The sequence below is a fragment of the Lissotriton vulgaris genome, unplaced genomic scaffold (assembly GCF_964263255.1).
Source record: "Lissotriton vulgaris unplaced genomic scaffold, aLisVul1.2 SCAFFOLD_2398, whole genome shotgun sequence".
Lineage (NCBI taxonomy): Eukaryota > Metazoa > Chordata > Amphibia > Caudata > Salamandridae > Lissotriton > Lissotriton vulgaris.
Genome location: NW_028255800.1, coordinates 59,784 through 84,617, shown reverse-complemented (window position 1 = coordinate 84,617; position 24,834 = coordinate 59,784). Strand labels below are relative to the sequence as shown.

At 46.3% G+C, this 24,834-nt stretch overlaps 1 protein-coding gene across 2 annotated transcripts in view; it reads left to right on the top strand.

The window, feature by feature from the left end:
• LOC147658892 (F-box-like/WD repeat-containing protein TBL1XR1) overlaps window positions 1-24,834 on the top strand; it is a 294,359-nt gene that overhangs the window by 249,339 nt on the left and 20,186 nt on the right. For both annotated transcript variants that reach the window (XM_086952052.1, XM_086952053.1), the window contains exon 16: window positions 20,862-20,963. In XM_086952052.1, coding sequence (XP_086808178.1) covers window positions 20,862-20,963 — 102 coding nt within the window. The remainder of the gene's footprint in view (window positions 1-20,861; window positions 20,964-24,834) is intronic.

The window sequence follows — 24,834 nt, the reverse complement described above, 5'->3', positions numbered from 1 at the left end:
GAACTCAGTGGCTCAAGTCTTCGTGATGTCCCTGAAGATCTCAGACCTGTCTTTCCTAGGCCATTCAAGACAGTCGTGATGCAGCCAAGTTCATAATTCTTTATGGCTTGGACACCTTCAGTTCCATCAGGTGAGCCATTCGCTCTAGTGTTGCTATTTTCCACCATGCGTGGGTGTGATCAACCTAGTTCTGAAGGGAGTTTAAGTTCTCCCTTATAGATATGCCCTTTGACAGGGCTGGCATGTTTGGGGACAAGGCTGAGTCTGCTTTAGAGCGATTCAAAGATAACAGGGCCAAGGCACGCTCTGGGCTTCTCCCCTCCACATTGCAAGCCTCACAAACTGTATTGTTCCTTTCTTGACTTTGGCAGAGCTCTCCTAATACTGACAGCCAGTCCAGCCTCTGCAAGGATCCCAGCAATTTTGCAGTTGTGCCCAATGCTCCTGCATTCTAGGTCAACGAGCTGCTAAGTTCATTGACCATTCCCCCACCCTCCTTCAGACCCACCTTCTAAAACCCTTTAGCGTGACTTCATGTTGTGCATCCTGCAGGTGTGAAGCAGAATCCAACAATTCTTCCAAGGCTGGCAAGCCATAACTTCAGACGGTGGGGTCCTGCAGATCTTTCGCTGGGGATGTACCATGCCCTTCATCTCTTTTCGGCTGCTCCTGCCACCATCCTTCCCAGTAACTGACTAAGGATCATATCTGCATTTTGCATCGAATTGCAAGCCCTTTTGGCCAAAGGGGACGTAGAGTGGGTGCCAGTACGTGGTTATTCCCATTATGTTTTGGTGCCCAGGAAGGATGGAGGCTTTTGTCCTATTTTAGACCTGCGCCCTCTCAGATCCTTCTTCTGGAAAGAGGAATTCAAGAAGCTCACAGTGGCCCAAAACGTATCTGCCCTCGACCTGCAAGCTTATCGGCACTATGTGGACTTTGTGGTGTCGCAGGAGATTTTTCAGTACGCTATGCTTCCCTTTGGTCTCACCAGCTTCCCTCAGGTGTTCACTCAAGTAATGGTGGTGGTGGCGGCAGCGCTTCTTTCCCCTCTGGCGTTCCAAACAGTGTTGGTGGTAGTGGCGGCAGCACATCTTCCCCCACTCCAGTGTTAACAAAAGTGTTGACGTGGTTGTTGCGCATCTTAGGAGGTCAGTGGTCTCAGCCTTCCCATCCCTAAATCATTGGCTGTTGAAGGCAAGCTAGTCCTAAGTTTATTGCCAATGCCAAGCTTTGCCTGCAGGTAGAACAGGTGGGGTCATTCTGCCCTGTCAAAGGGTTACTCTGCATTCAGTGAGAGACTCCCCTTTTCATCCGTGTCGAATTGCACCACCCACAGTAAAAGTGCCAGTAATCTCCAGGGGGACACAGAGGAGGGGTGTGAAACAAACACAACTTGGACCCAGTGCAACAAGAATGGCAGGACTGCATTACGGCTATTGGGCAACATCTTGACCAGTATTTACAAGTCTGCCTTAAGTAAGGATAAAGACATGTAACTGGTGCAATCAAGAGGCTGTTTACAAGGCTGTATATCAAGGGTTACATTGGTGTATATGTCACCCTCAAGGGTGCTGGTCTCTCAATTTCCTGAAATAGTTTACTGAGTAGTGGCACTGGATCCAGACTACTACTTCTGGATACAGCTATCCACATTCTATGATCTTGGGTGAAATGCTGAGAAGACTTTACCTTTGAGACTGGATTTGTGCAAGAAGTCTTGTGCAGTTGTGATCCGACTGAGTCGTGCATGAAAGGACAATTCCAAAAGGCTCCCAGAGTGATTTGCCTTGCTTGTTTGTCCCTTAGAAAGCTGGCGATTGCCTAGTGGAGGCCATCTTTAATTCCAGTATTCCAATTTTCTCAGTGATACCAGAAAAGCTAATGTTATTCCTGTAGTTCCTATCTTCCAGCTTCATCATTTTCTCTTGCATGAACCAGTGACCCTGCTCCCAGTCCGTTGATGTTTGCATCTGCTGTTACAACAGGAGCAGTCATTCTTTGATTGGGTAATGCCATTTGTTAAAGGTGGCTATGTCTGATGTGATCAATAAGATCTTCGCCGAGGACTTAGTTGCGGTATTGGATACTGTGGCTATGGAGTTCCATAGTGTGGTGAGTTTACAGAGGATAGTTTCTTGAGCAGAGTCTTATGTTGGGAGGGAGGGGGGACTCTTGCTCCACTAATGGTTTTGGTGTCTTCCCTGTCACTGCCTCAATTAACAGTAACTGGCTTAGACATGTTGTGTTGTCATGGTTCTCAGCTCTTTGTGACCTGGTCTTTGTGAGCAGGATTCTTGTCCTGCCTTGTGTTGTCTATGATGTGGTAGCATGTGGGGCATTGCCAGGTGTTCTCCTGGTTACCCTTTGCTTCCCATGGCTGTTGAAGGAAGGAACCTCTTCTCCTGATAATGAGGGTAGGGTGTCAGAGATGCTATATTAGTTTCTGCACCTGATAGTTCTGTGTCCACACATGTCTGTATGTGTGCTGGTAGAAGCTGTGGTAGAACCCTCCATCAGTTTTGTTCATGATGTGTGTGATATAAGAGGAGCAAGTGGGCAAAATATTAGTGTCTATATGCCCCCGAAGAGTCATGGTCCTTTGGGAAGGTGGGCCTCTGTTGCAAGCTATTCCAGAAAACAAAGGTAGTCTGCCTCCAGTGCTACATAAGGATGTTCCTTGTTGATGAGACAGAATGGTACTGGTAGATTGCAATAGAAAATCGTGTGTGCAGCACACTTGCATATAGCGGTATTGAAATGTTTTATCCTGCAGGTGTAGCTCCAGGGTCGTAGGATGGGGCTATTGCTGTCTTGTGTTCTGCAAGCCTGCCTTAGCAATGTCCTATTAGGGGCTGAATGAAACCGTGTAGGATACTGAGTCGAAGAGCTCCCCTTTGTAAGTCCCCTTTCTAGGTCTGTGATGAGGCCTGCTGTGTCCCAGGCTCCAGGCATTATAATCCGCTCTCCTCGGTCTTCTTCCAGAGGCCGCCTTTGTCCCATCTTCCAGGCTTCCTTGTGCCCCTCGAATGACAAGCTTTGTGACTTGGCAGCAGCAGAAAGAGGGGAAGCCGGTCACTGCATTAGTTTCAGCACAGGTGTCGTCTTTACCTTATCCATCGACAGCCTCACAGTCACCAGTTTCTTCAGTGGCGAGGCTAGCAGGTGTCTAGTCAGTCAGTCACTGCGTTATCAATGCAGCAGCATAGCGGCTCTAAAAGGAGCGGCTACGGTGGAGCTCTATTAACACCTTGGCTGCTAGGGGGGTTTTCCCCTCCTGTGCTGAAGATGCTTGAATACAATAGAATCATGACAAGGTCAACTCGTCATAAGCACAGCGCAGGTAACACCCATGACGAGTTGACCTTGTCATGAGCATGGAAGGGGTTAAAAATCACTTCTAACATTAAGGTAATGGTTAATAGGTTTCAGAAGCGGTTTTCGTAAAACGGCCAAGCGTTCCAAACCTATGCATCATCTGCTAACTTATTTTTTGAAGGGACTAATTTACAATCTGTGCAAAGCATGTGTATCTACAGCAACACATGCTTTAAACAGAAAAGCTAATACACACTTTGGTAACCAGGTCAAGAAAAGCAAAACTGCCGGTCTGCACTAACGTGTGGGGAAAGTAGAAAACAAGATTATCTTATAAATGGTGCTGAAAGAAAACGGGTCAGTTACCAAAAACAACCCTAATATGCCCCTCAAAAAAAGGTAACAATCTGTATAATTAGATTAATCCGAGCACTGCAAAGTAAAGAAGTCAGTATTACAGTCCATCAGTAGCTACTGTAAAGTCCACTTTCCGGACCCTGATATTTTTCGCTACACTGTAACTTGTAATATTTCCGCTTTACGGCCCCGTTAACACTGGGCATAATACTATGGAATTATTTGTGACAAACCTGACTCTTCCTATGTATCAGCCTTGAAGAAGACAAGGTATCACTTGCCTATCGTCGAAACACGTGTTGACGAACTGTTTTATGCTGGCTATGTAATTCTTCTTTGGTTGGAATATTTTCATTGTCTGTGTGAATTTCAACTTTTTTCATATGAAGACGTATGTTTAACATCTCCTTTGGCTCGAACAGATTATTTGGATCAAAGCAGGCTTTACAGTAACTACTGATGGACTGTTATAGTGACTCTTCTTTACTTTGTAGTGCTCGGTTCAAACAGAAAAAGCTACTTACCTTGTAACCATTTGTTTTATATGCATGTAGGCAGACCTTGCAGTCCTCTGGCAGGGTGCTCTAAGCTACATGTGGACATATCTGCATGAGAAAATATGCCCCTGTGATGTCAGTCATTTTAAGTACATTTGCTGGACACTCGTAAAAACGAGTTCCCCAGCTACATGATGGCTTTCTTGAAAGCTTTTTTGTTTGTTTGTTTCACCCCGCAGGTGAGAGCCTACGTTCTGAGGGCAGAAACTGTGCCTGCTCTGGCCGGAGGTTTTGTCACCTCCTCCAAGCAGTATGGCTAGGGAATCTCCTATCCAGGCAGGAGGCTGCAAAGGTTCTCCGGCCTTAGATGGGCGACTCCGGCTTACCCCAGACCTGGGAGAGGCTGCTCCACTGGCCCGAGGCCCATTTGGCAGCAGGACAAGCGGCAAGTTAGATCTGCAGGGAGGCTTGCTGCACTACCAGGCCAGGCACACCCCTAGGGTGAGCTGCCTGATGTGCCACCCTTTAGGAACATTCTGTCATCTTAACGAGGGCAGAATTAGGAATTTGGGGGCAGGGTTATGCCCACTTCCCAAAGGTTAAGTAGCCCTGGCTACCAATTGGAGTGAATCTCCTTATTGAGTGTGTGTATCCTTATTGTCTGAGTGTATGCATCAATTGCTTAACACTACTCCTTGATAAGCCTAGGGCTGCTCAACCACACTACCACAAAAAGAACACCTCTGGATTGTTAAAGCAAACCCCTGTCCACTCATAAGGGATACCTGGACTCTACACAATATAGCTCTTTTTAGTATATTATATAAAAAGACAACTTTCTACAGTCCTGGCTACACATCCCTCCCTGCAGACATACCCTCTCCTCACAACATCAGCGTATCCTTCAAGAAGAGGTATAGGTGCTCGTCCTAAAAGGAGCAATAGAACCTGTGCTGCTAAACTTCTGCTGGAAAGGATTGTATTCCCCATGCTTCCTCATACCCAAGAAAGACTGGAAACTCAGGCTTATATTTAAACTCAGCCTTCTCAATGAGAACATCCTGTCGGACCACTCCTTATGGTTCCCCTACCCACTTCCATATTGCCACCCTAAAAAAGTAATCCACCTGCTGCAAGAAGGCAACTTCATGACTGCTCTCGATCTGAAGGACACTTACTTGCTCATACCCATCCACCCTGCTTGCTGCTGCTACCTGTGGTAAGTGCTTAACATTATTAGTACAAAATGCTGTCCTTCTGGGTTGCTACTGCCCCAGGGTAGTTACAAAATGTTTTGCTGTGGTAGTTGCTCATCTCAGGAGAGGCATCCAGGTATTGCCTTATTTGGAATACTGACTGATCAAGAACGTTAACAAGCAGCAGTCTTTCTCCCACACTCAGACGTCCATTGACCAGCCCGATATAGACTTCGCCATCAATTCAGTCCAGTTCCAATTTCCATCACTCCTGGTTGAGCCTTTCCCAGGCGCAGTTTTTTAGCGCGAATCTTCTCTGGATTTACATGGTGTTATTCTGCTATCTAGTGTTTGGGTCTCAAATTCACCTAGACTTTTGTCCTTCTACTCTGTTTTTTGTTGTTGATTGGCGTCAACGTACCTCCATTTGGCGTCCCCTTGTGACGTTGTTGTGCTTCCTTCGGAATGTCCACAGGAAGCTCCCACCTTTGATTGCTACCTTCAGATTATTTTTTGTTCTCTGCTGTTAGGTCTGGATGCGTGAGGAAGGCTCTCCAACAATCAGAAGGAAAAAGTTGCCGAAAATCAAGGAACATTCTTCGAAAGTCTACCAGAGTGAAGAAAACATTGGCTGAATGTACTGGAGAAGTTCTGTGAACAGGACAAGGTACCCGTAGTGACTTTTCTGGAAAATACACGTGCAGGGGGCTCTCTGTACATGGTGATGGAGAAGAGACCATTCTAGTTTTGCAAAAATTGCCACCGTAAGTTTGAAAGGACAAGCACCCAGTCTGCAACTTCTGCCTGCTGATCGATCTCTGTAGTGAAGATTGCAACCCCTGTTTAGCGTTCACCCAAAAGAAGACGAAGGAGAACAGCTCAGCATACCATGCAGCGCCAACATCCTGATCCAGCTCTACAAGACTTGAGCCTCTTCAGCGATGAAGAGGAGAACGTCACAGAAGGTCCAGAAGGGGATTCGGAGGCCGATATCCAGATCATGGACGCTGACCAAGGGGGCAAGAAGATTTCTCGATCCTTGAAGATCTTACCCAAGTTATGAAAATTCGACTCTAAATCCTCAAATGCAGCATCGGTGTCGAAGCACTTGACAACCGCAAGCAGCCAGAAAGAAAAGCACACCCAGATCCTTTGAAAAGGACACCGCAGTGGTAAAGACCCCCGAAAAATCCAAGATGTTTAACGAGGAAAAGACGAATCAGCATCCAAACAGGAGCAGTAAAAACAGAACGAGACGGTTCGCCGTACACGTCTTCGAAGGACTCAATCATCATAGAGAAACCATATTCTCGACGTTCAACAACAGGCAGCCGAGACAGAGAAGAAGAAATGGCTCAAAGTCGAAATGGCCAGTCTTAAACAAAAGAAGATACTTCGACAAAAGTCTGTTTAGTTTCCCAAATAAGTCTTCGACATCGAAATATCAAGATCCACCTTTAACTCCTAAACCTCAAGACGATCAAGAACAAGAAATCTTTTATGAGGAGGAGGCAGAGTAAATCTGTCTCGGGTTCTGAGGCTTCAGAATACTAAGGCACACAATGGCAAGATCTAGAAACAGATTAGCCAGAGAATTTGTAGACCCTTATCCTTCAAGGCCATCACTTCCTGATAATTTTGGCACTTATACCCACGTAATTAAGAAGGCGAGAGATAGATATGGGGTGCAGTTAGAAGAAGAAATATGACAAACATGCTTTCTACTATATACTCTCTTGCCCACACAATCAAGGAACCAAGTTTTACCTATGCTCCCAAGTGTTTTGGATCAAGAAAAAGAGGCATTTAAAGAACCAGCAACATGTAAGGCGGTCCCTCCTAGGGTTGAGAAGTATAAACACTCTTCCAAGGATTCATGCTACTTAAAGGGAACAGTTCCAGCAGATTCATTGATATCTATTGCTAGGGAGAGAGCTTTCGGCCCAAGCACTACGGGACCTGCTCCATATAAGAAGATTAAGAGGCTGGACCTCCTGGGGCAAAATGTTGAAAGAATTGCTGCAAACCAGTGGCATATTACAAATTCTAACAGACCACTTAATCACCACCCCTACCAACACTGGGAGGAAATGGGTTAATTGATGAGACATCTTGCAGAACAGTACCAAAAGATGGCCGCTCACCTGGTTGAGGATGGCAAAGACATTGCCAATACCTGTTTAAAATCTGCATTGGATGCAGCATAAACATCAAGCAGACAGATAATGATAAGCACTACAGAACAATGCCATGCCTGGTTAAGAATTTCAGGTTTCAAACCTGAAGTACAGCCTAACAAACTGAATACACTATTCAGTGAGGTCCAATTATTCAGGAGTGCAGTTGAACGAGACTCTGAATCAGTTGCAAAAGTACAATGAAACAGCGAAGTCAATGAGGTTTCAACAGTTCAGAGGCAATATGCATAGGATAACAGTACCCTCACGACGACCACAGGAAAGGGCTCCTTCCATCCAGGAACACCTCATCAGATGTACTAACAGTCATATTGGGGAAGTAGTCAGGCAAGTCAACTACAAAACTGACAGTACCAGCAGGGAAGACCATTCTTTAGCTGATACCCATGTGGAAGAGGAGAACCACAAATGAAAGAGCCCCGCAAATAAGTTCACAAAGGACACTCGTCAAACATCCAAGAGTGTAGCAGTAGTAGTACAGATACACAAAGGAAGAAAGTTAGAACATCAAGAACTTCTACATTCAACACCAGTAAGAGGCAGAATAACACATTTCCTCAACGAGAGGAGAAAAATCACCACAGTCAAATGGGTTTCAAACCTAATGCAATTCTGATTTTGCATAGAATTCAACAAGAGACCCCCGTGCGAAGAATCATAGAAAAAGGTACAATCGAAGGTGGAACCATTCTGCCTACTCAAAGGTAGAATACATGCTGTCAAAGGATGCTATAGAATTACTGCCAAGACTAGAAAGAAACAAGGGAAACTACTCAACATATTTCCTAATTCCGAAGATCGACGAGTCACTCAGACCAATTCTAGACTTTAGGTTTTTAAACAAATATATAAAATACAAAAATTCAAAATGACTACCCTGCAAGAGTTAATACCTCAACTACAACTAGGGGATTACATAGCAACAATAGATTTAAAGGAAGCTTATTTACAACACAACACAATTCCTCAGATTTGTGGTAGACCAAAAAACGCTACCAGTTCAAAGTGCTGGCATTTGGAATAAAATCAGCACCAAGGGTATTCATAAAGTGTCTTGTATCGGTAGCTTCACATGCGACAAGTAAAAAAATTAATTATATGAGCTCTGGTTCTCATTATACATGAAGTCATAACCTGAACAGAACAAGAAAAAATAATCTTGGGGTCCAGAATAAATTCAATCCAAGGGAAAGTATTCCCCAGCGAGAACAGAACAGTAGCACTAATAAAGGAGATACACCTGCACCGGAAGGGGCAAGCTGTGACAGCGAGGATGGAGGGGAAGCTACTGGGAATGATGGGTTTTTGCATCCCGTTGATACGAAACACAAGACTTCTGAGACCATTTGAGGAATGGCCACAAAACCAATGGTCACAGGCAACTGGGAGTTGAGAAAATGTAGTGGTTGTCAGCAAAGGATAGAGAATATACTGTGGTGGAACAGATCACATATAAAGCAAGGACGAACATTTACATAACCAACTCCAACTGTGACCATAAAAACAGACGGATTACAGATGAGATGGGGAGCACACATTAACAATCTCAAAGTAAGGGGAGTCTGGATAGACCAAGAAGGAGTACAGTAATCAATATTGTGGAAATAAACATTATTCTTAGATTTAAAAGCCTTTCAAAAAGAGCTTTGGGTAAATTCAATATTGCTTCGATTGTACTACACAACCACCATGTTTTACATAAACAAATAGGGAGAGAGACAGTCTCTGCCACTGTCAAGTTTAGCACAAATAATGTGGAACTGAGCTAGTCAAAGGAAGATGGAGATCTTAGCTATCCACCTACCAGGCAAGGGCAATATCAAGGCAGACAGATTGAGCAGACAAGCCTCATGGTGCCACGAATGGGAACTGAACCAAACCGTATTCGTTAAAAAATTTCAAAGATGGGGAACAACAGAACCCAATCTGTTTGCAACACCCCAGAACACAAAAGGCCAACACTTTACCTTTAGACGACATTGCCACCATTCCATGGGTAATGCATTGTCAATTGATTGGTTCAGGAAATTGGTGTATGCCTTTTTCCTAATACCACTACTTCACAGGGTGATCAGCAAATGCATGATCAGCAGCATCACCCTAATACTAAATGCACCATAGTGGGCAAGACACACCAGGTTCTCAGAACTAATAAAACTATCACAGGGAGAGATTCACAAATTGGCTATCAGACAAGACCTGTTGTCAATGCTGGAAGGGAGGATGCTTCACCCAGATCCAGAGTCTTTAAGCCTGGCAGCATGGCTCCTGAAGTCTTAGATTTCGGGCACGTAAAGTTACCTGAAAGGACTATAGCGGTCTTAAGAGAGGCAGAAAGACCAACAAAGCAAAAGTGTTATATAGCTAAATGGAAAAAATACTCACTCTGTTGTCTTAAAAGATTATTTTTAAAAAATCACTAGAGATATAACGGCGTTAAAGCACTTAACACGCCTAGATTGTAAACTGACTTATGCATCTTTAAAGGTTCATTTAGCAGCAATAGTGGCGAACACAAGGGGGCTCTGTGGACAACGTTTTTTCACATCACAAGTCATTAAGCGGTTCACAAAAAAGAATTGCACCTCTGAAGGTGCCTGCACCCACATGGAATTTAAATATTGTCCTCACACAATTAATGAAGGCTCCTTTTGAACCGTTACACAAAGCTACATTGCAAATGCTCTCATTAAAGACTGCTTTTTAGTGGCCATAACATCACTACACAGTTGAGTGAGTTACCAGCACTCATTTTACAGGAACCTTATGTTCATGTTCACAAAGACCGTATAGTCGTGAGAACTGACCCACAATTCATGCCAAAGGTTATCTCATAGTCCCACAGGAACCAACGTTTTCAGATACCAAGTTTCTTTTAAAGACCTAAAATGCTTGCAGAGAGGATGTGAGAAAGTGCCATCTTTCTTGCCTTGGTATGACCCCACTTTTTTCTGACTGCTGATGTGCTTTGATTGAGTGTGCCCTGGGCTCCTGTCAACCAGGTACCCAGGGCCTGTGCTCCTTTCCTAAAACTGTGTTGAAACTAAAACCCAATTGGCATCTCTGGCCCCCTGTCAGCCCCTAGCAAATGGTAGCCTAGGTACCCAGGGCATGATGACCAGCGAAGACCCCTAAGGGCTGCAGCACTTATTGTGTCACCCTTAAGGGCCCTGTACCCTGGCACCCACACACTGCCTTTTGCAGGCTGATTACCTAAGCATAGAACTAAACAAAGAGTCAACATGGCACACATCCCTGTGTGCCATGCCCACAAACCCACTGCCCTGGCATACATCAGTCACCCCTCTTGCTGGGTGCCCTATGCCAGTGGTGTGGGCACAGGTGCATGGGTCCTGTGCCCCTACAGTACCCACGGCCATTCCTGGGCACTGTAAGTGCAGTGATGCCATTAAGAGTATATGGTGCTGGGAGGGCGACATTACGAACTCCACAACACCATAATGGCTACACTGAAGACTAACAAGTTTGGTATCAAACTTATCAGCACACTAAATCCACACTGAGGCCAGTGTGGGATTTAATGAAAAATGCACCTCAGAGGGCATCTTAGAGATGCCCCCTGAAACCTAACCCCAATCCACGTCTGGATTGAGAGACTGCCTAGGCTGCCACACAGCAGACATGTTGCTGGACCCCTGGGTGGAGAGCCCCCCGCTCCCCTGGGCCTGCAACAATGCACATCCTGGGCGAGGCGCTAGGACTCCTCCCCCTCCTGGCGGGAAGACTGGCGGGAAAAACTTCGTCGGGGGGGGGGTGCCAGCCTGTGCCAACCCCACCCCTCAGGTGGGGGAGACGAGGTGAAGCACGACCCCGGGCTCCGGCCATCTTGACGGTCCCTGCCCTTGCCCTACCTGTAACGCCCCTAAATTCAGTATTTAGGGGCTCCCTGAACCTTCCTTCCTCAGATCCCGATAAGAAAAGAAGAAAGAAGATCAAGAGGAAGAAGACCCGCCGTGCAGCTGCTAACAACAGGACGACAACAACTGACATGGCGCAGCCCTACCTGCCTGTCGATCCTGGAACCTGCTCCTGCCTAAACCCCGGTGACTCCAGTGGTCAGCAACCTTGGGACACCCAGAGGACCTGCCTGCCTTGACTCTCTTGAAGATTGGGACTCCCATCAGCAGCGGCTCTGCTGCAACAACCCCCCTGGTGCCAGCCAAGAAGCTCCGGACCAGCCCACTCTGCACCCGCCAATCCCGGCCTGTGCCCAAGTGATCCAAGACCACGAGGACGTCCCCCCGGCGACTAGGACCCTAAGTCCAGTGCCCAAAGACCCTCCTCGACGAACCAGACGACGCCTGCAGACTCAGAACCAGGGACCCCCCCAACCGCGATCAGCTGAGGGTAAGCTTTTCCGACACCCAAAGACACCCCTGCACCCGGCACACTGCAACTCCCTGCGCCTTCCTTTGGGGTACCTATCTGTGCTCCAAGATCCCAACTTACCTCTCGGAGTGGTGGTCGCCCCTGAAGAGTCTCCGTCCCCGAGCCTGCAACCTTTGTTCATCTTTTACCTTTCTCAATGAATAACATTGAGCGCCTGATGGCTCAAAAGCACCCTGCACTCAGCCGTGCCGCCGAGTGCCGCTGGCCGTGCCACCTTTGTCCTTCCCTACTTCCCCTTTTGCCCTGAGCAAGCGACCAGTCCCCAGCTCCCACAGCCGCGTTGCCTGCTAGCCAGAAGCCACAAACCGGAGGCCCCTTGCCCCTCATTGGATAACATTGGGCCTAACTACCTCTGCACCCGGCCGCCCCAGTGCCGCTGAGGGTGAACCAACTGTACCGACCTGACCCTGGGGGACGCTGAGTCTATGCCCAGAACCTTAACTTCACCAGCCGAGTACTCACCTGGAAACCGGTAACACACTTACCTGCCATTCGATAACATTGACTGGTTAAACTCGAAAAATCTTCGAAGAGTCTACTTTTGAAAACCTAAAATATTCATGTAAAATAAACCGAATTCCGAAGTATTCATCTGTGATCAGGAGAGAAGCCAGTACTGTATCTGGTAGCCCAGTACTGAACCTCAAAAGTCATCTTTATTGGGTTTATTAGTAACCCTTATTTTCTCCATAGGAATCCATTGACTGCTTTTTTATGCAATTTCTTCTAAGTGTCTATTTTTGAAAACTAGAGATATTCTTTAAAAATCATACAAAATACTGAAACGTAATTACTTACCTGTTTTAAGTTGAGACCCCAGGGCTTGACCGAAGAGCCCAGTACTGGATTACAAAATAACGAGATCGTACTTTACCTGCAACCTGAATTTTCTCCCAATGGATAACATTGCCAGATTTATGTTGAAAAGTTTACAAGTTTTTACTTTTAAAATAGCTTTATATTCCTGAAAAATAACTGCAATAACTAAAACGTTTTTACTAAATTGTTTTCAGCTTAGACCCCAGGACTGAACCTAGGATCCAGTCCTGGAACTACCAAAGTAATCTACAAAGTAATCAACTGTGTTTAGATAGAAAACCCCATTGAGCTCCATGCTAAAATGTGTGTAGAATTGTGTTGCCTACTGCAACCCCTGTACCTATTGTGTTTACGAAGTTTATTGTCTTTATGCAAAGTACTCATCTGAGACCTCTCATATTGAGAACAGTATATTTTGATACCTGTTGGTTCTAAAAATAAAACAACTATATTTTTGATATAAAAACAATTGGCCTGGAGTTCAGTCCTTGAGTGTTTGAAACCTTTTGCTGACTGAGTGGGTACAACAAATGCTTTACACTGTCCTCTGGTACTGCCTTACTGCTCGACCTAGCTACCACTTTAGAGAGTAAGGTCACACCTGGCTTTAACCTATGTTATACCTCTGGGATTTGTGGACTCTATACACCATGTACCTTATTCTGGTATAGTATATATAGAGCCACTTTCTCACAGAGGACATTACACAGTCTGAATGCAAATCATCCAGTAATGACTTGCATCGAAAAGACAAAGGCAGACTGGAAAACAAAACAGCTCTTTGTATAACTTGCAAATAGTTTTCTAGGAAGGTCTTACCAAGTACAGACTTACAAGATTGATAGCGCAGACTATTCAGTTGTGCCACAAGAATGCAGGAGAGACATTACAAAACACTTGTGGTGCACATTCAACAAGAAAGAAGGGAGGAACCATTGCGTTCTTAGAAAATACTCCACCACAAGACATTTGCATGGCAGCATCATAGTGATCAGTACCCATGTTCACAAGACACTACTGTGTAGATATTCAAATGAACAAAGAAGCGCAAGTAGTGTGGTTTTGAAGTCAATGCTTATCCCCAACCATTACTATAGTATCAAACCGCCACTAAATCAAAGCACAGCATGTGAATTCGTAAAAGATTCACGCTTCAACACATATAGTTACCTACCCAACGGTTTAGTTTTGCAGCTTGGGGAACTTTCTGGATTCACAAGCGAACCCACCCTCCTCCTCCAAGAAGATGACAGGAGGAAGCAGTAAATAATAAAAAATCTTAAGATGGTGACCAAAGGTAGGAGCTTTCAGAGACAGCATGACGATGTCACAATGGGACACCAAATGGAGGTTAGTTGACGCCCACCAACAACAAAAAAACAGAGTAGGAGGACAAACGTTTTTCCGGAGAATTCCAGATCCAACCACTAGATTAATGCACAGCATGTAAATCCCGAAAATTCTTCAAGCTGCAAAACTACACCAACAGATAAGAAATTATGTTCTCAACAGTCACAGGGAAAGATTGACCCAGTCGAGCAAAAGTACAAACTTTCCAAATGTTACTTACTCTTATAGCCAGATCGCCACTTAAAGGTCAGAACAGTTATTCACCTTCTTGGATGATGACTTCTTGTATTGCCATAGGAGCGCCCACCCCCTCCTCAAATAGCACGTCTCCTAGAGTGATTGGCTGCACAGTGGGCACAAGCTGTGGGTCAATGGATGGATCTTGTGTTTATTTGGGCTAGAACCCATTGAGCTCTCTAGTGGTGGAATTACAACATCCTTTTCCATCGGGTCCGGCACAAGGCGGACCTAATCAACATGACAGCCACATATTACCTGCAGAACCACAGATTTCCTGCATTAACAGGAAGGCGCACACTCCCTGAAGCTGTTGGAGAAAATTTGGCATTTGGTTTTACCACCACAGGATGCATCTGCTAGAGCGGTACCTACCTGGAATGGTCACAACTTTGCACATTTGCTCAGCAGGTTGCCGCAACATTTGAACTCCCATACTTCCATTGTGTGTACCCAGATGTAGATATCTTGGTAACTGCCCAAAATGAAAAAATGTCGAAGCTTAGCCTCCAGGTTTCCACGGTCCATGAGAAATTCACTACAGATGAACTTGTCAGGGAAATTTTCTTATGCTTTTCTGCCTCTCCTGTATGTGGTTCGGAAGCTTCAGTAAACATCTATCACCCTCATACAGTTAGCTCCAAATAGGCGTGACAACCCTAGTTCACACAACCCTCCTATACTGGTCAGTGGCCCCTCACGCAAAACTGTCCAAACGGCCAAGTCTTCTCATGCAAAAATAAGACATCATCGGGCGTTAAAAAACCAGGCATCTCAATCTTGTGATCTGGCTCCTAAGTTCCTAAAGTTTTGTTACATTAATCTCCCTGTAGAATGCATGTCTATCCTTCAAGAAGCATGTAGACCCACCACACGCCTGCTATGCAGCAAGTGGAAAATGTTTTCCAACTATTGCCTTCCAAAACAGATTGCCACTCAAACCAGCAGTCCAAGACAGTTTGCTACATCCTTCATCTAAAAAGATCAGGTTTGGCTTAAACCTCCATAGGCCTCCATTTTGCTACAGTTGCATCATACTTTAAAAAATGGAAACACTTTTCCTTGTTCAGACTCCCCGTGATCAAGAATTTCATGGAAGAGCTCAAATGAGTTATTCTACCCAGGTTTCCTCCCGCCCCTGTCTGGAACCTGAGTTTCGTACTCAGTCTACTCGTGGCTTTTTGAGCCACTATACTTATGACACAACAATTCCTATCGTGGTAGGTTGCCTTCCTGGTTGCTATCTCGCCTTTAAGGTGTGTTAGCGAACTTCAACCTCTTACGCTGCAGGAGCCTTTGTTCCCGAGCAATAATGTCAAAGATGTTCTTAGTGTAGGAATCTGGGCTTTTGTTGGTTATCCCCCCACTTTTTGTACCCTTTTTATTAGCTACTAGATGCTGATTTTCAACGTTAACAATGTGCTGAGGCCTGCTAACCAGTCCTCATTGCCAGTGCTCCTTCCCCAAAACAAGGTGCCAAATTGTGCTACAATAGGCTAGAGACTTTAGTTCCCATGTAAGTCCCATTGTAAATGGTACCCCACATACTGAGGGCATGAGTGCTAAAGAAGGTCCCAAAGGGCTGCAGCATATTTTATGCCACCAAAAGGGACCCGAAGACAAATTTCAACCGATTGCCATTGCAGGCTGCGTGACATGGTGCAAACCATGAGTGAAAACATTACATGGGAAACTCCTATTACATGCCAAAGTCATTGCATCTAATATATGCAAGTTACCCTCACGCAGGCCTTTGAGCCCTAAGACCGGATCCTTTAACTTTTATATGAGGACATATCTGAATGAGCAGATATGCCCCTGTGATGTCTAGTTCTATTACTGGATATTGCAAGTGAACTGGGAAGCCATCTTAAGGTATGTACTGGGCACTGGTCGAAACGAGGCCCCCAGCCACACAATGGCTTCACTGAAACATATGGCATTTGGTATCAACCACCTCGTATTAGTAAGCCCACACTGGTTCAAGGCAGTGGCAGCTCAACAAAACACTGAGTAGATAGGAGGGAGGCTGGTCCATGGAATGTGGCAGTCCGAAAGGAGGGAGCAGAGGCATGCACACAGACATCGGGAGGCAGTGGGAGGAGAGTAGGGACAGCAAGCTAAGCACAGAGGCTAAGGAGGAGGACAATGATGATGCATACAATTGGGGAACGGAGGGCAGTAGGAGTAAGCAGGGACTTCAGCTAAATGGAAGGCAGTGGCAGCACATTGGACCATGCAGGGCAGGAGGAAGCGGCTGGTGCATGGACTCTGACAACCGAGGGTAGGGAGGAGGATGAGGCAGCAAGCTAACTGCTTAGGGCTCGCAGAAGGACAGTGGCAGAACAATGGCCACACACACAGCAGTAATGAGGGGTCATGGACATGGACAAAGAATGGCAAGGTGGATGGGAACAGGAGCAGCAAACTTGGGTGGGGTCAGCACAAAGCCCAGCCAGGCCCTCTGTTCAACCCCACTCCCACTGTGCATTGCGATGGGCATCTTACTTCACGTTTAAAAAAACCTTAGAAATCACAAGAAAAGCCAAAGGTTACAGGGAAGTTATAGTTCGGAAATAGAATTTAAAAAAAACTTTTAAATTCACTGAAAAAAACAAAGGTTACTGGGACATTATAGTTAGGCTCAGATTTCACTCCTACAAAACCAGTAAAATTTAGCAGTTGTTAGCTGAGCTTACTCTAACTCACACCCCGTAATGCATTGCTTATAACCTCACATATTGCATCACTTATGACAAGGTCAGGACATGCTGGTCATGCCACCCGGTGCCACAGCAATTGAGGCAAAAGAGGCTCATCAGTCTGTCAGGGGAGTGCTCCTATGCACATAAACTTTCAGTGCAGCAGAGAGAGGCTTCTATAGCCACAGGTGCCGGCGTCCAGCATGCCTATTTTTTTCTGCTAGGCGTGTGCCTTCTGATGGCAGCTTTCGGCAGGTGGGCAGGGTGAAAATGTGGCGATGAAGCACACACCTCATGGGGCTCCCAGCGCCTTAGACTCAAGCTACGAGTCACCCAAAGGGGGCAGGCCCGGCCAGGCCCCTGCAGTAGAGCGCACTGCTCTGACCCCCTTCTCCCGGTCCCTCCAGCAGTCCGTGGCCCCAGGAGGGCGGGGCGAGGTGGGGGTCGACAGAGGAAACTAGTGGGCACCTGGGAGAGCACAGAAGAGCAGGATTACTGAAAATGAGCCCAGATCAATGCGGAGCATCACGAAAAGGCAAAAGCACTTAAGCTTTCATGTGCCTATCTCCACAATCCTTCCAACAGCATGTTCTCACACTAGCACCAACTCCGCACATAGTCCCGTCCCCAGCTCTTACAGACTCTTAGGTATCCGACTAGCTTCCAATCAAAACCACTAAAGGAACAGAAAGTAAACCTAGTAACCGAGTTATAATCCATAGTACATCATGCTGCAGATAATGCCTTCACCATGCAAATCATTTATGCTTTCTTTATATAATAAACATGTTCTAAATGTACTCCTTCCCACAGGCTATAACATCTCACCCATTCACACAAGTGCCATGTAATAGTTCAATCTTCCAGGCTTTGCATTCTACAGAAGCCCTCGCCCTCCCTTGAGTTTCTCTTCTGCCATTTACACCTGCCAGGCATCTACCTTTTATATCATTATAAGACTGGTCTACAAAAGCTTTGTGTAATGGAGTGACAATATCAGCACATAGGCTCATCTCTGCCATCTGTTTTGGGTTCTTCAGTCACCTTAAAGACAGATTTCCCTAGACAATAATAAACCTGCTTAGATCTCCACAAAACTTTGAATAGCTCCTGAGTTAGTGTATGCTTGCTGACGACAATCTTGAAACAAGCCTTTGCAATGCAATATGTCTCGCATTGCGAGAGTTTGAGCTATTGCCATTGTAAATGACAATGCCTTTTACTTGTGTTTAGAAAAGCTGCAAGTGGTGCATAAACACACACTTTGTACTTATAGTCCTTGCTTATGAGAAGCAAGACTGTCAGTGAAAGGAACTCCGTTAATGCCAGCGTTGCTTCTCGTAAGTAACGAGTGCAAGTACAAAGTGTGTGTTCATGAACGCTTGCGGATTTATAAAATACATAAATAAAAAGCATTGGTATTTGCAATGCCAATAGCTCAAGCGCTCGCCAAAGCGAGACCTATTGCATTACAAATGCTTGTTTTTATTGCTGACGGGATGCAACACAGAGGGCATGTAGGGGAAGGAAAAAAGCACGGTTTCTTGGAGCAATGGCGGCATCACCGTGCTTTTTTTAAATATATGGCAGGGGGTAGCAAGCAACAAGGTATTTGTAGAACTTGTAACAGGGAAGTACCAGCTCTTGTACGCAAGACTGCAGCACTTTCTGCAGGGCAGCGCCAGCACTTCTCTGCACAAGTGGTGCACTTTCAGCAACCCAGGATTGTCACTTTGTCGCTTTGCTGCACTTTCAACATGACAACAGCAGCACTTGCTTTATGCATGAGTAGCACTTTTCACAGAGCAGTGCCAGCACTTCTCGGCGAAGCAGTCACTTCTCTTTTCAAGGGCCACTGGGTCCTGCTCAGAATTTCCTGGTTCCTAAAAAGTCATGAAAAAAGCCAGAGTCCTTCAGTCAAAATATTTTCTTGGTCCAACGCGACATCAGGCAGTCGCTGGATTTTGTAGTATTCGTTCCCATTCCGACAACCAAAACACTGTTTTTCGCCATTTTTGCAAAGTGACTAATTCCAGAGGAAAATGTATATATTTTTGTCGTGAAGTATTCGCTTTCCGTTGAAGCGGTGTAATATCATCAAATGACTTTCTCTAGAGTTTAGATAAAAACTAAGCTTGTGTTGCAAAAACAAAGTCTGAAATGGAAAGTTAGGTAAACACTGTGTTTATTTTCGGGCTGGCATGATCTCATGGTGAGTGCTGAGGGAAGGTTATGGGTGCAAGGAACACACTGCTCCGGCTGCCTGAAATTTCAAGTCTCAGACAGAAAACACAGCAGCGACGTGGAGCCCAGAGCAGCCTCTGTGCCTTGGTCTTACCAATGACAACCTCCCTTAAACTTTCTTCACCTCCCGGGGACCCCTCCGGCTATGGGTCCTCGTGTGAGCTGAGACAGCCCACTCCGGCTGCAAACTTAAGGTGTTCGCCTCCCAGCTGGGCGGTTGTGGAACAAACCAAAACACCACCACCAGGCGAATGATGCCGCACAAATAGCGCCAAACTCCGGGGTGTGCAGGGGACGCTACTCGGCAGGCAGGTCCTTTTAAAGAGACATGTGGCTCGGTGCACAATGGTGGTCGGAGAGAGCTGCAGACAGGAGCTGTTTGTCAGCCCCTGCTGGCTGGCTGGCTGGCAGGCAGAGCAAACACACACACACACACACACACACACACACACACACACACACACTGGTGCAGCCCGCTAGCACAGCAGTGTGCTTGTGCAGTGGCCATTGTTGTGCTCGGACTGTGCATTAAAACAAGGACAGATACAATTTTTTTAAAAGCGATGAAGGAGAGTGCTGCAGGCAGAGAAAACAAATATTTGCAATGCAATATAGCCTATCGCATTTAAATGCGAGACCCATGCAGCTATTGTCCCGGCTGCTTAAAAGAGAAAGCGCGCATGGCGTGCTAAATGTAGGCAGAGCACGTCGTGCCTACAGCAACTAAAAAAAAATAGTGCTCCGTGAGAAAAAAAGACGTACCGTGAAACACCCTAACCATGGGAGGTTACAAATGGAGACAAAGCGGTACTAAGGAGGGACTAACAAACCTGTTTACAAGTCAGACGCCAGCATTTACGAAGGACACTGACACAAGGCTATGGCAAATATGGGCAGAGAGTGGTTTGAGCTTCCATTACATACTCCAGTACAACAAGCCTCACGTAGAGCAGGCCATGAACGCTGACTCTAGGCTCTACCTAAACATAGGCTAGTTATTTCCTCTGTGTTTATTTCTGCTGTCTTGACAGCAGAACTCAGAAACACACAGATCCCTTGTGCTCTGGCACAACGCTGAAACCCGTATTGTGAACATGTGACCCGTGCACTAGAGCATACACCACTGGAAGCAGATGTGTACGCACATGCTAAGTGAAGATCTGCCCCTTGAAATCAAAGCAGTCTGCACTGCAGTACTTTGTAAAATCTCAAAGTATCCATCCGAAAAGAATGAAAATAACAAACTCCAGTTAGTACACAACCAAGCACATCAAAAAATTCTTCTCTGCTTGCTAGATACTGCTCACCAAACTAAATAGTTTTTATCTAGTTATTTATTTTGTCGTACCTCAAATTCAGTTTTTCCTTGCATCATGTGTTTTTATATTATCCACAAGAAGGTTTAATATATAATTCTCTAACAACTGATCTCAAAATCTCTTAATTCAGTAAATATATACTTTACTTAAATTATTTTTGGGCTTGGTATATTTATCTTTCTTTTGACTTTTGAATTTCTTATTTTCTTTTCAGACGGGTGCTTTAGTTCACAGCTATAGGGGAACAGGAGGAATTTTTGAGGTGTGTTGGAATGCAGCGGGGGACAAAGTTGGAGCCAGTGCATCAGATGGTTCAGTAAGTATAATTTGTTCAACATTAAAATATCTTTGAAGTCTGTCAATATATTAAATAGTTTGAATGATTTGGAATTGTTCTTAAATATTGAGAAAGCTTCTCATGCTTTTGCAAAACTAGAAATTGATGAACAGAAGCTTTGTTTGTAGTACCCCTTTTACAGTATGCTGCTGCAAGGGCTCAGCCGTCCTGCCGTTCAACCCCTCCAACCCCCCTTCCCTCTGTAAGTGGAAGCTGGCCTCCACACAAAGTTCACACATCCACTTCTGCCTACCATAGATAAGTAAAAAAAAGCAGGAACCAGAATCATCCCCATCGGATAGTCCCTAATGGATTGTAGCCCTCATCCTGCCTGGAGCAACACCTGAGACTCTTAATCTGCTGGCAGCCCCCCACCTCACCATCACTGGCAGCCCACACCTTACCCACAACATGACCTGCAGTTCCTTTTTGCTTAGAGGTATACCCATGGTGGATAAACATCCTTTCGACGGGGCAGTCTGTCAGCAGCGAAAGACAAGACCATGTCAATGGGAGGATACAACAGATCCATGCAGGCTGGAAAAAAACAAGGCCAGCATTTTGTATGGTACCTGGAACAGATAACCGTTTAAGAAATCTGCCTCTATTCTGGAGACCAACTGCAGAGTAAATTATGGTGATTTTGAAATTCCAATTTTTGCTCTGCTGATTAACCCAACGCAAAGGGTCTGTTTTGCTTTGGGGCCATATGTTACCTAGCCCTTATTGATCCGCTTTCCCCAAAGAAACCTAATTTCCATACTGACGTTTTCGGACTCTAATGTCGCCAAACATGGAGAACCATTAGGCTGCAATGTATTGTCTGAAACTGTTTCACCCTGTTAGTGACCCATCTGTTCAAACCTGTTGTGATGTTTTTTTTCTTTTTTACAATTGTGCAAGAAATGGAGGCATACGCTAGTTTAGGCCATCATCACTACAGCTAAGCACAAAGGATTTCACATCTGGGAGGAAAGAACCACAATATTTTTTAGTTAGAGGAACCTACTAACATACAGGTACTCTGATTTACAGAAACATACCGTTCCTTGGTGAAGTTAGTGGTTCCTCATAACTCCATGTTTTGCAGCGTGAATCTTTCTGGATTCACTATGCTGTGCATTATTCCGCGATCTGGTGGTTGGGTCCGGATTCGTAGTCTTTTTTCTCTTTTTTTTTTTTTTTTTTTGTAGCCCAGGTGGGCGTCGACGTCCCACCATTTGGTGCACCTTCGTGACGTCGGCACGCTTCCTGCGGAAGCTCCCACCCTTGGGCGCCATCTTCAGATTCTTTTTTCCGCCGTTGGGTCTGGATCGTCGCATGAAGCTCCGGAGAAGTTTCAGGAGAAAAGAAGGAAATACACCAAGTTTTTGAGGAAAAAGGACCAAGGAAAGTCGGAGAAGAAGACCTAGAGCCAGAACGAAGAAAGAGGAGAAAACCTCATGATATTCGACGGCCAAGGAGAAAGCGCGCGCAGGGGGCCCCCTGAGCGAGCTCATGGACAACACTCCATTCAAGTTCTGCCGTAATTACCACCACAAGTACGCGCAGAAGGACCAGCATCCGGTCTGCAACCTCTGCCTGCCGATCGACCACTCCAGCGAGGATTGCAACGCCTGTTCAATCTTCACGCCGAAGACTTTGAGAGTTCGAGAGAGACAGAGGGTGGCCCACCACACGATGCAAGGGAAAGGGACCACGCCGACCCTCTACCAGCTGGGTGCCTCCTCCGACGAAGAGGAGAACATCGCCGAGGGACCAGATGATATCACGGTCGCAGAGACCGATGTGAGACCTTCAAAAAAGGTAGGAGAGTCTACGCCCCCGAAAACCCAGACAGGGCCTAGAAAGCCTGAGGGAGAACCCCGAAAAACAGAGGCTAAGTCCTCGAAAGGAGCGCCGGCGACGAAAGTTTCGACGTCCGAAGCTGCATCCTCCGAAAGGCCCAGCGGATCCTTCGAAAAGGACTCCCAGATGGCAAAGACCAGCGAAAAGCAAAGGTTGTCGAAGCAGACCCTCGAAGACGTTCAGAATGGCCTCGACGTCGAAGGTACCGTCGAAAAGACCGTCCGAAAAGCTCGACGCCGAGCAAGCGGCAGAGATGGAGAAAAAGAGAAGAAGGCTCGAGGCCGAAATGGAGAGTATGCTCCAGAGGAAGAGAGACTTCGACGAAAAAATGAAGAACTACTCGATTCCCTCGAAGACCTACTCGATTCCCTTGAAGACCGCTGCGACCGCCGAAGAGGTAGAGGTGCAGGAGGTTTTCGAGGCCGAGGAGCCGCCGAAAACTCCAAACCCCACAGAGGAGGGAGAAGAGGAGGACTTCTACCGCTCGGAAGGAGATTACCTCCGCGAGAGCTACTACTCAGAATCCTCGGCGTCGCTAGAGGAAGAATGGCAGGATCTCGAGGCCGATAACCCCGAGGAACCTGTGGAGACATACCCTTCGAGGCCTTCGCCGCCAGATGACATCGGGGCTTACTATGAGGTCGTCAAGAAGGCTGCAGCAGTCTACAATGTGAAGTTGGAGGAGGAACAGACAAAGGCAGACTTCCTGCTGGAAACTTTGCTCCCCTCGCAGACGAAAAGCAGTTTCCTGCCCATACTGAAGAGCGTCACGGCCCAAGGGACTGAAGCCTTCAAGGAACCGGCTACATGCAGGTCAGTGACCCAGAGGACGGAGAAGAAATACAAGTTCTCCTCCGATGACCCCCCTTATATCCAGGGCACCGTGGCAGCTGACTCTATAATCGCAGCAACGGCCAGGAGAAGGGCCAACGTGCCAACCACATCTGGGCCACCACCTGATAAGGAAAGCAGGCGGATGGACCTCACTGGAAGAAAAATAGAAAGAAATGCTGCTATGCATTGGAGGATGGCGAACTCCAATGCACTCCTGAATAGACACCAATATCAGCACTGGGATGAGATGAGCCAGTTGCTGAAACACATGCCTGAGGAGTACAGGCAGAGGGCAGCCCACCTCGTGGAGGGGGGAAAGGACATAGCGAACGCATGCCTGAAGACAGCCCTAGATGGGGCAGAAACATCAAGCAGGCTGATGGCCATAGGTATCACTGAGAGAAGGCAAGCCTGGCTCAGAATATCAGGCTTCAAGGCAGAAGTGCAGAACAACATCCTGAACACCCCCTTCAACGGTGAGACGTTGTTCGGAGCATCAGTGGATGACAAACTGGCTCAGCTGAAGAAAGACAATGAGACAGCCAAATCGATGGGAGCCCTACAATTCAGGGGGATGCGGAGAGGCACCCCCACAAGGAGACCAAATGGTAGAGGTGGAAACCAGCAATCACATTCGCAACAGTCGCACCACCATGGTCAACAGAGTGACAACCAATGGCACCAGGGTCAACAGAGGCAGAATTGGAACTCCCAGAATAGGGGCCAGTCCTTTCGAGGGAGAGGAAACGGACGGGGCCAGAGACGGAGAGGTGGTGATCAACCCCCCCAAAAGTGACTCCATGAGGAAGGAGGCGCTCACCCACCAAAACCCTCCGGGGGGAGAGCACCAACAGCTAAGGAGAGGCTCACACGGACACGGCTCAAGAGAACACACAACACCAGTTGAGGGAAGGTTGAGATTTTTTCTACACGAGTGGAGAAAAATAACCACAGACAAGTGGATACTAAACATTATACAGCACGGATACTGCATAGAGTTGGAAAGATATCCACCAAGCAGAAAGCCAAAGAGAAGGGGTCACAAGGGCAAAGAACTGCAGTTGCTCCAAGAGGAAGCTCAAGGACTGCTCCTCAAAGAGGCCATAGAACCAGTCCCGCACAGAGAACGGAACAAGGGGGTGTACTCAAACTACTTCCTAGTACCAAA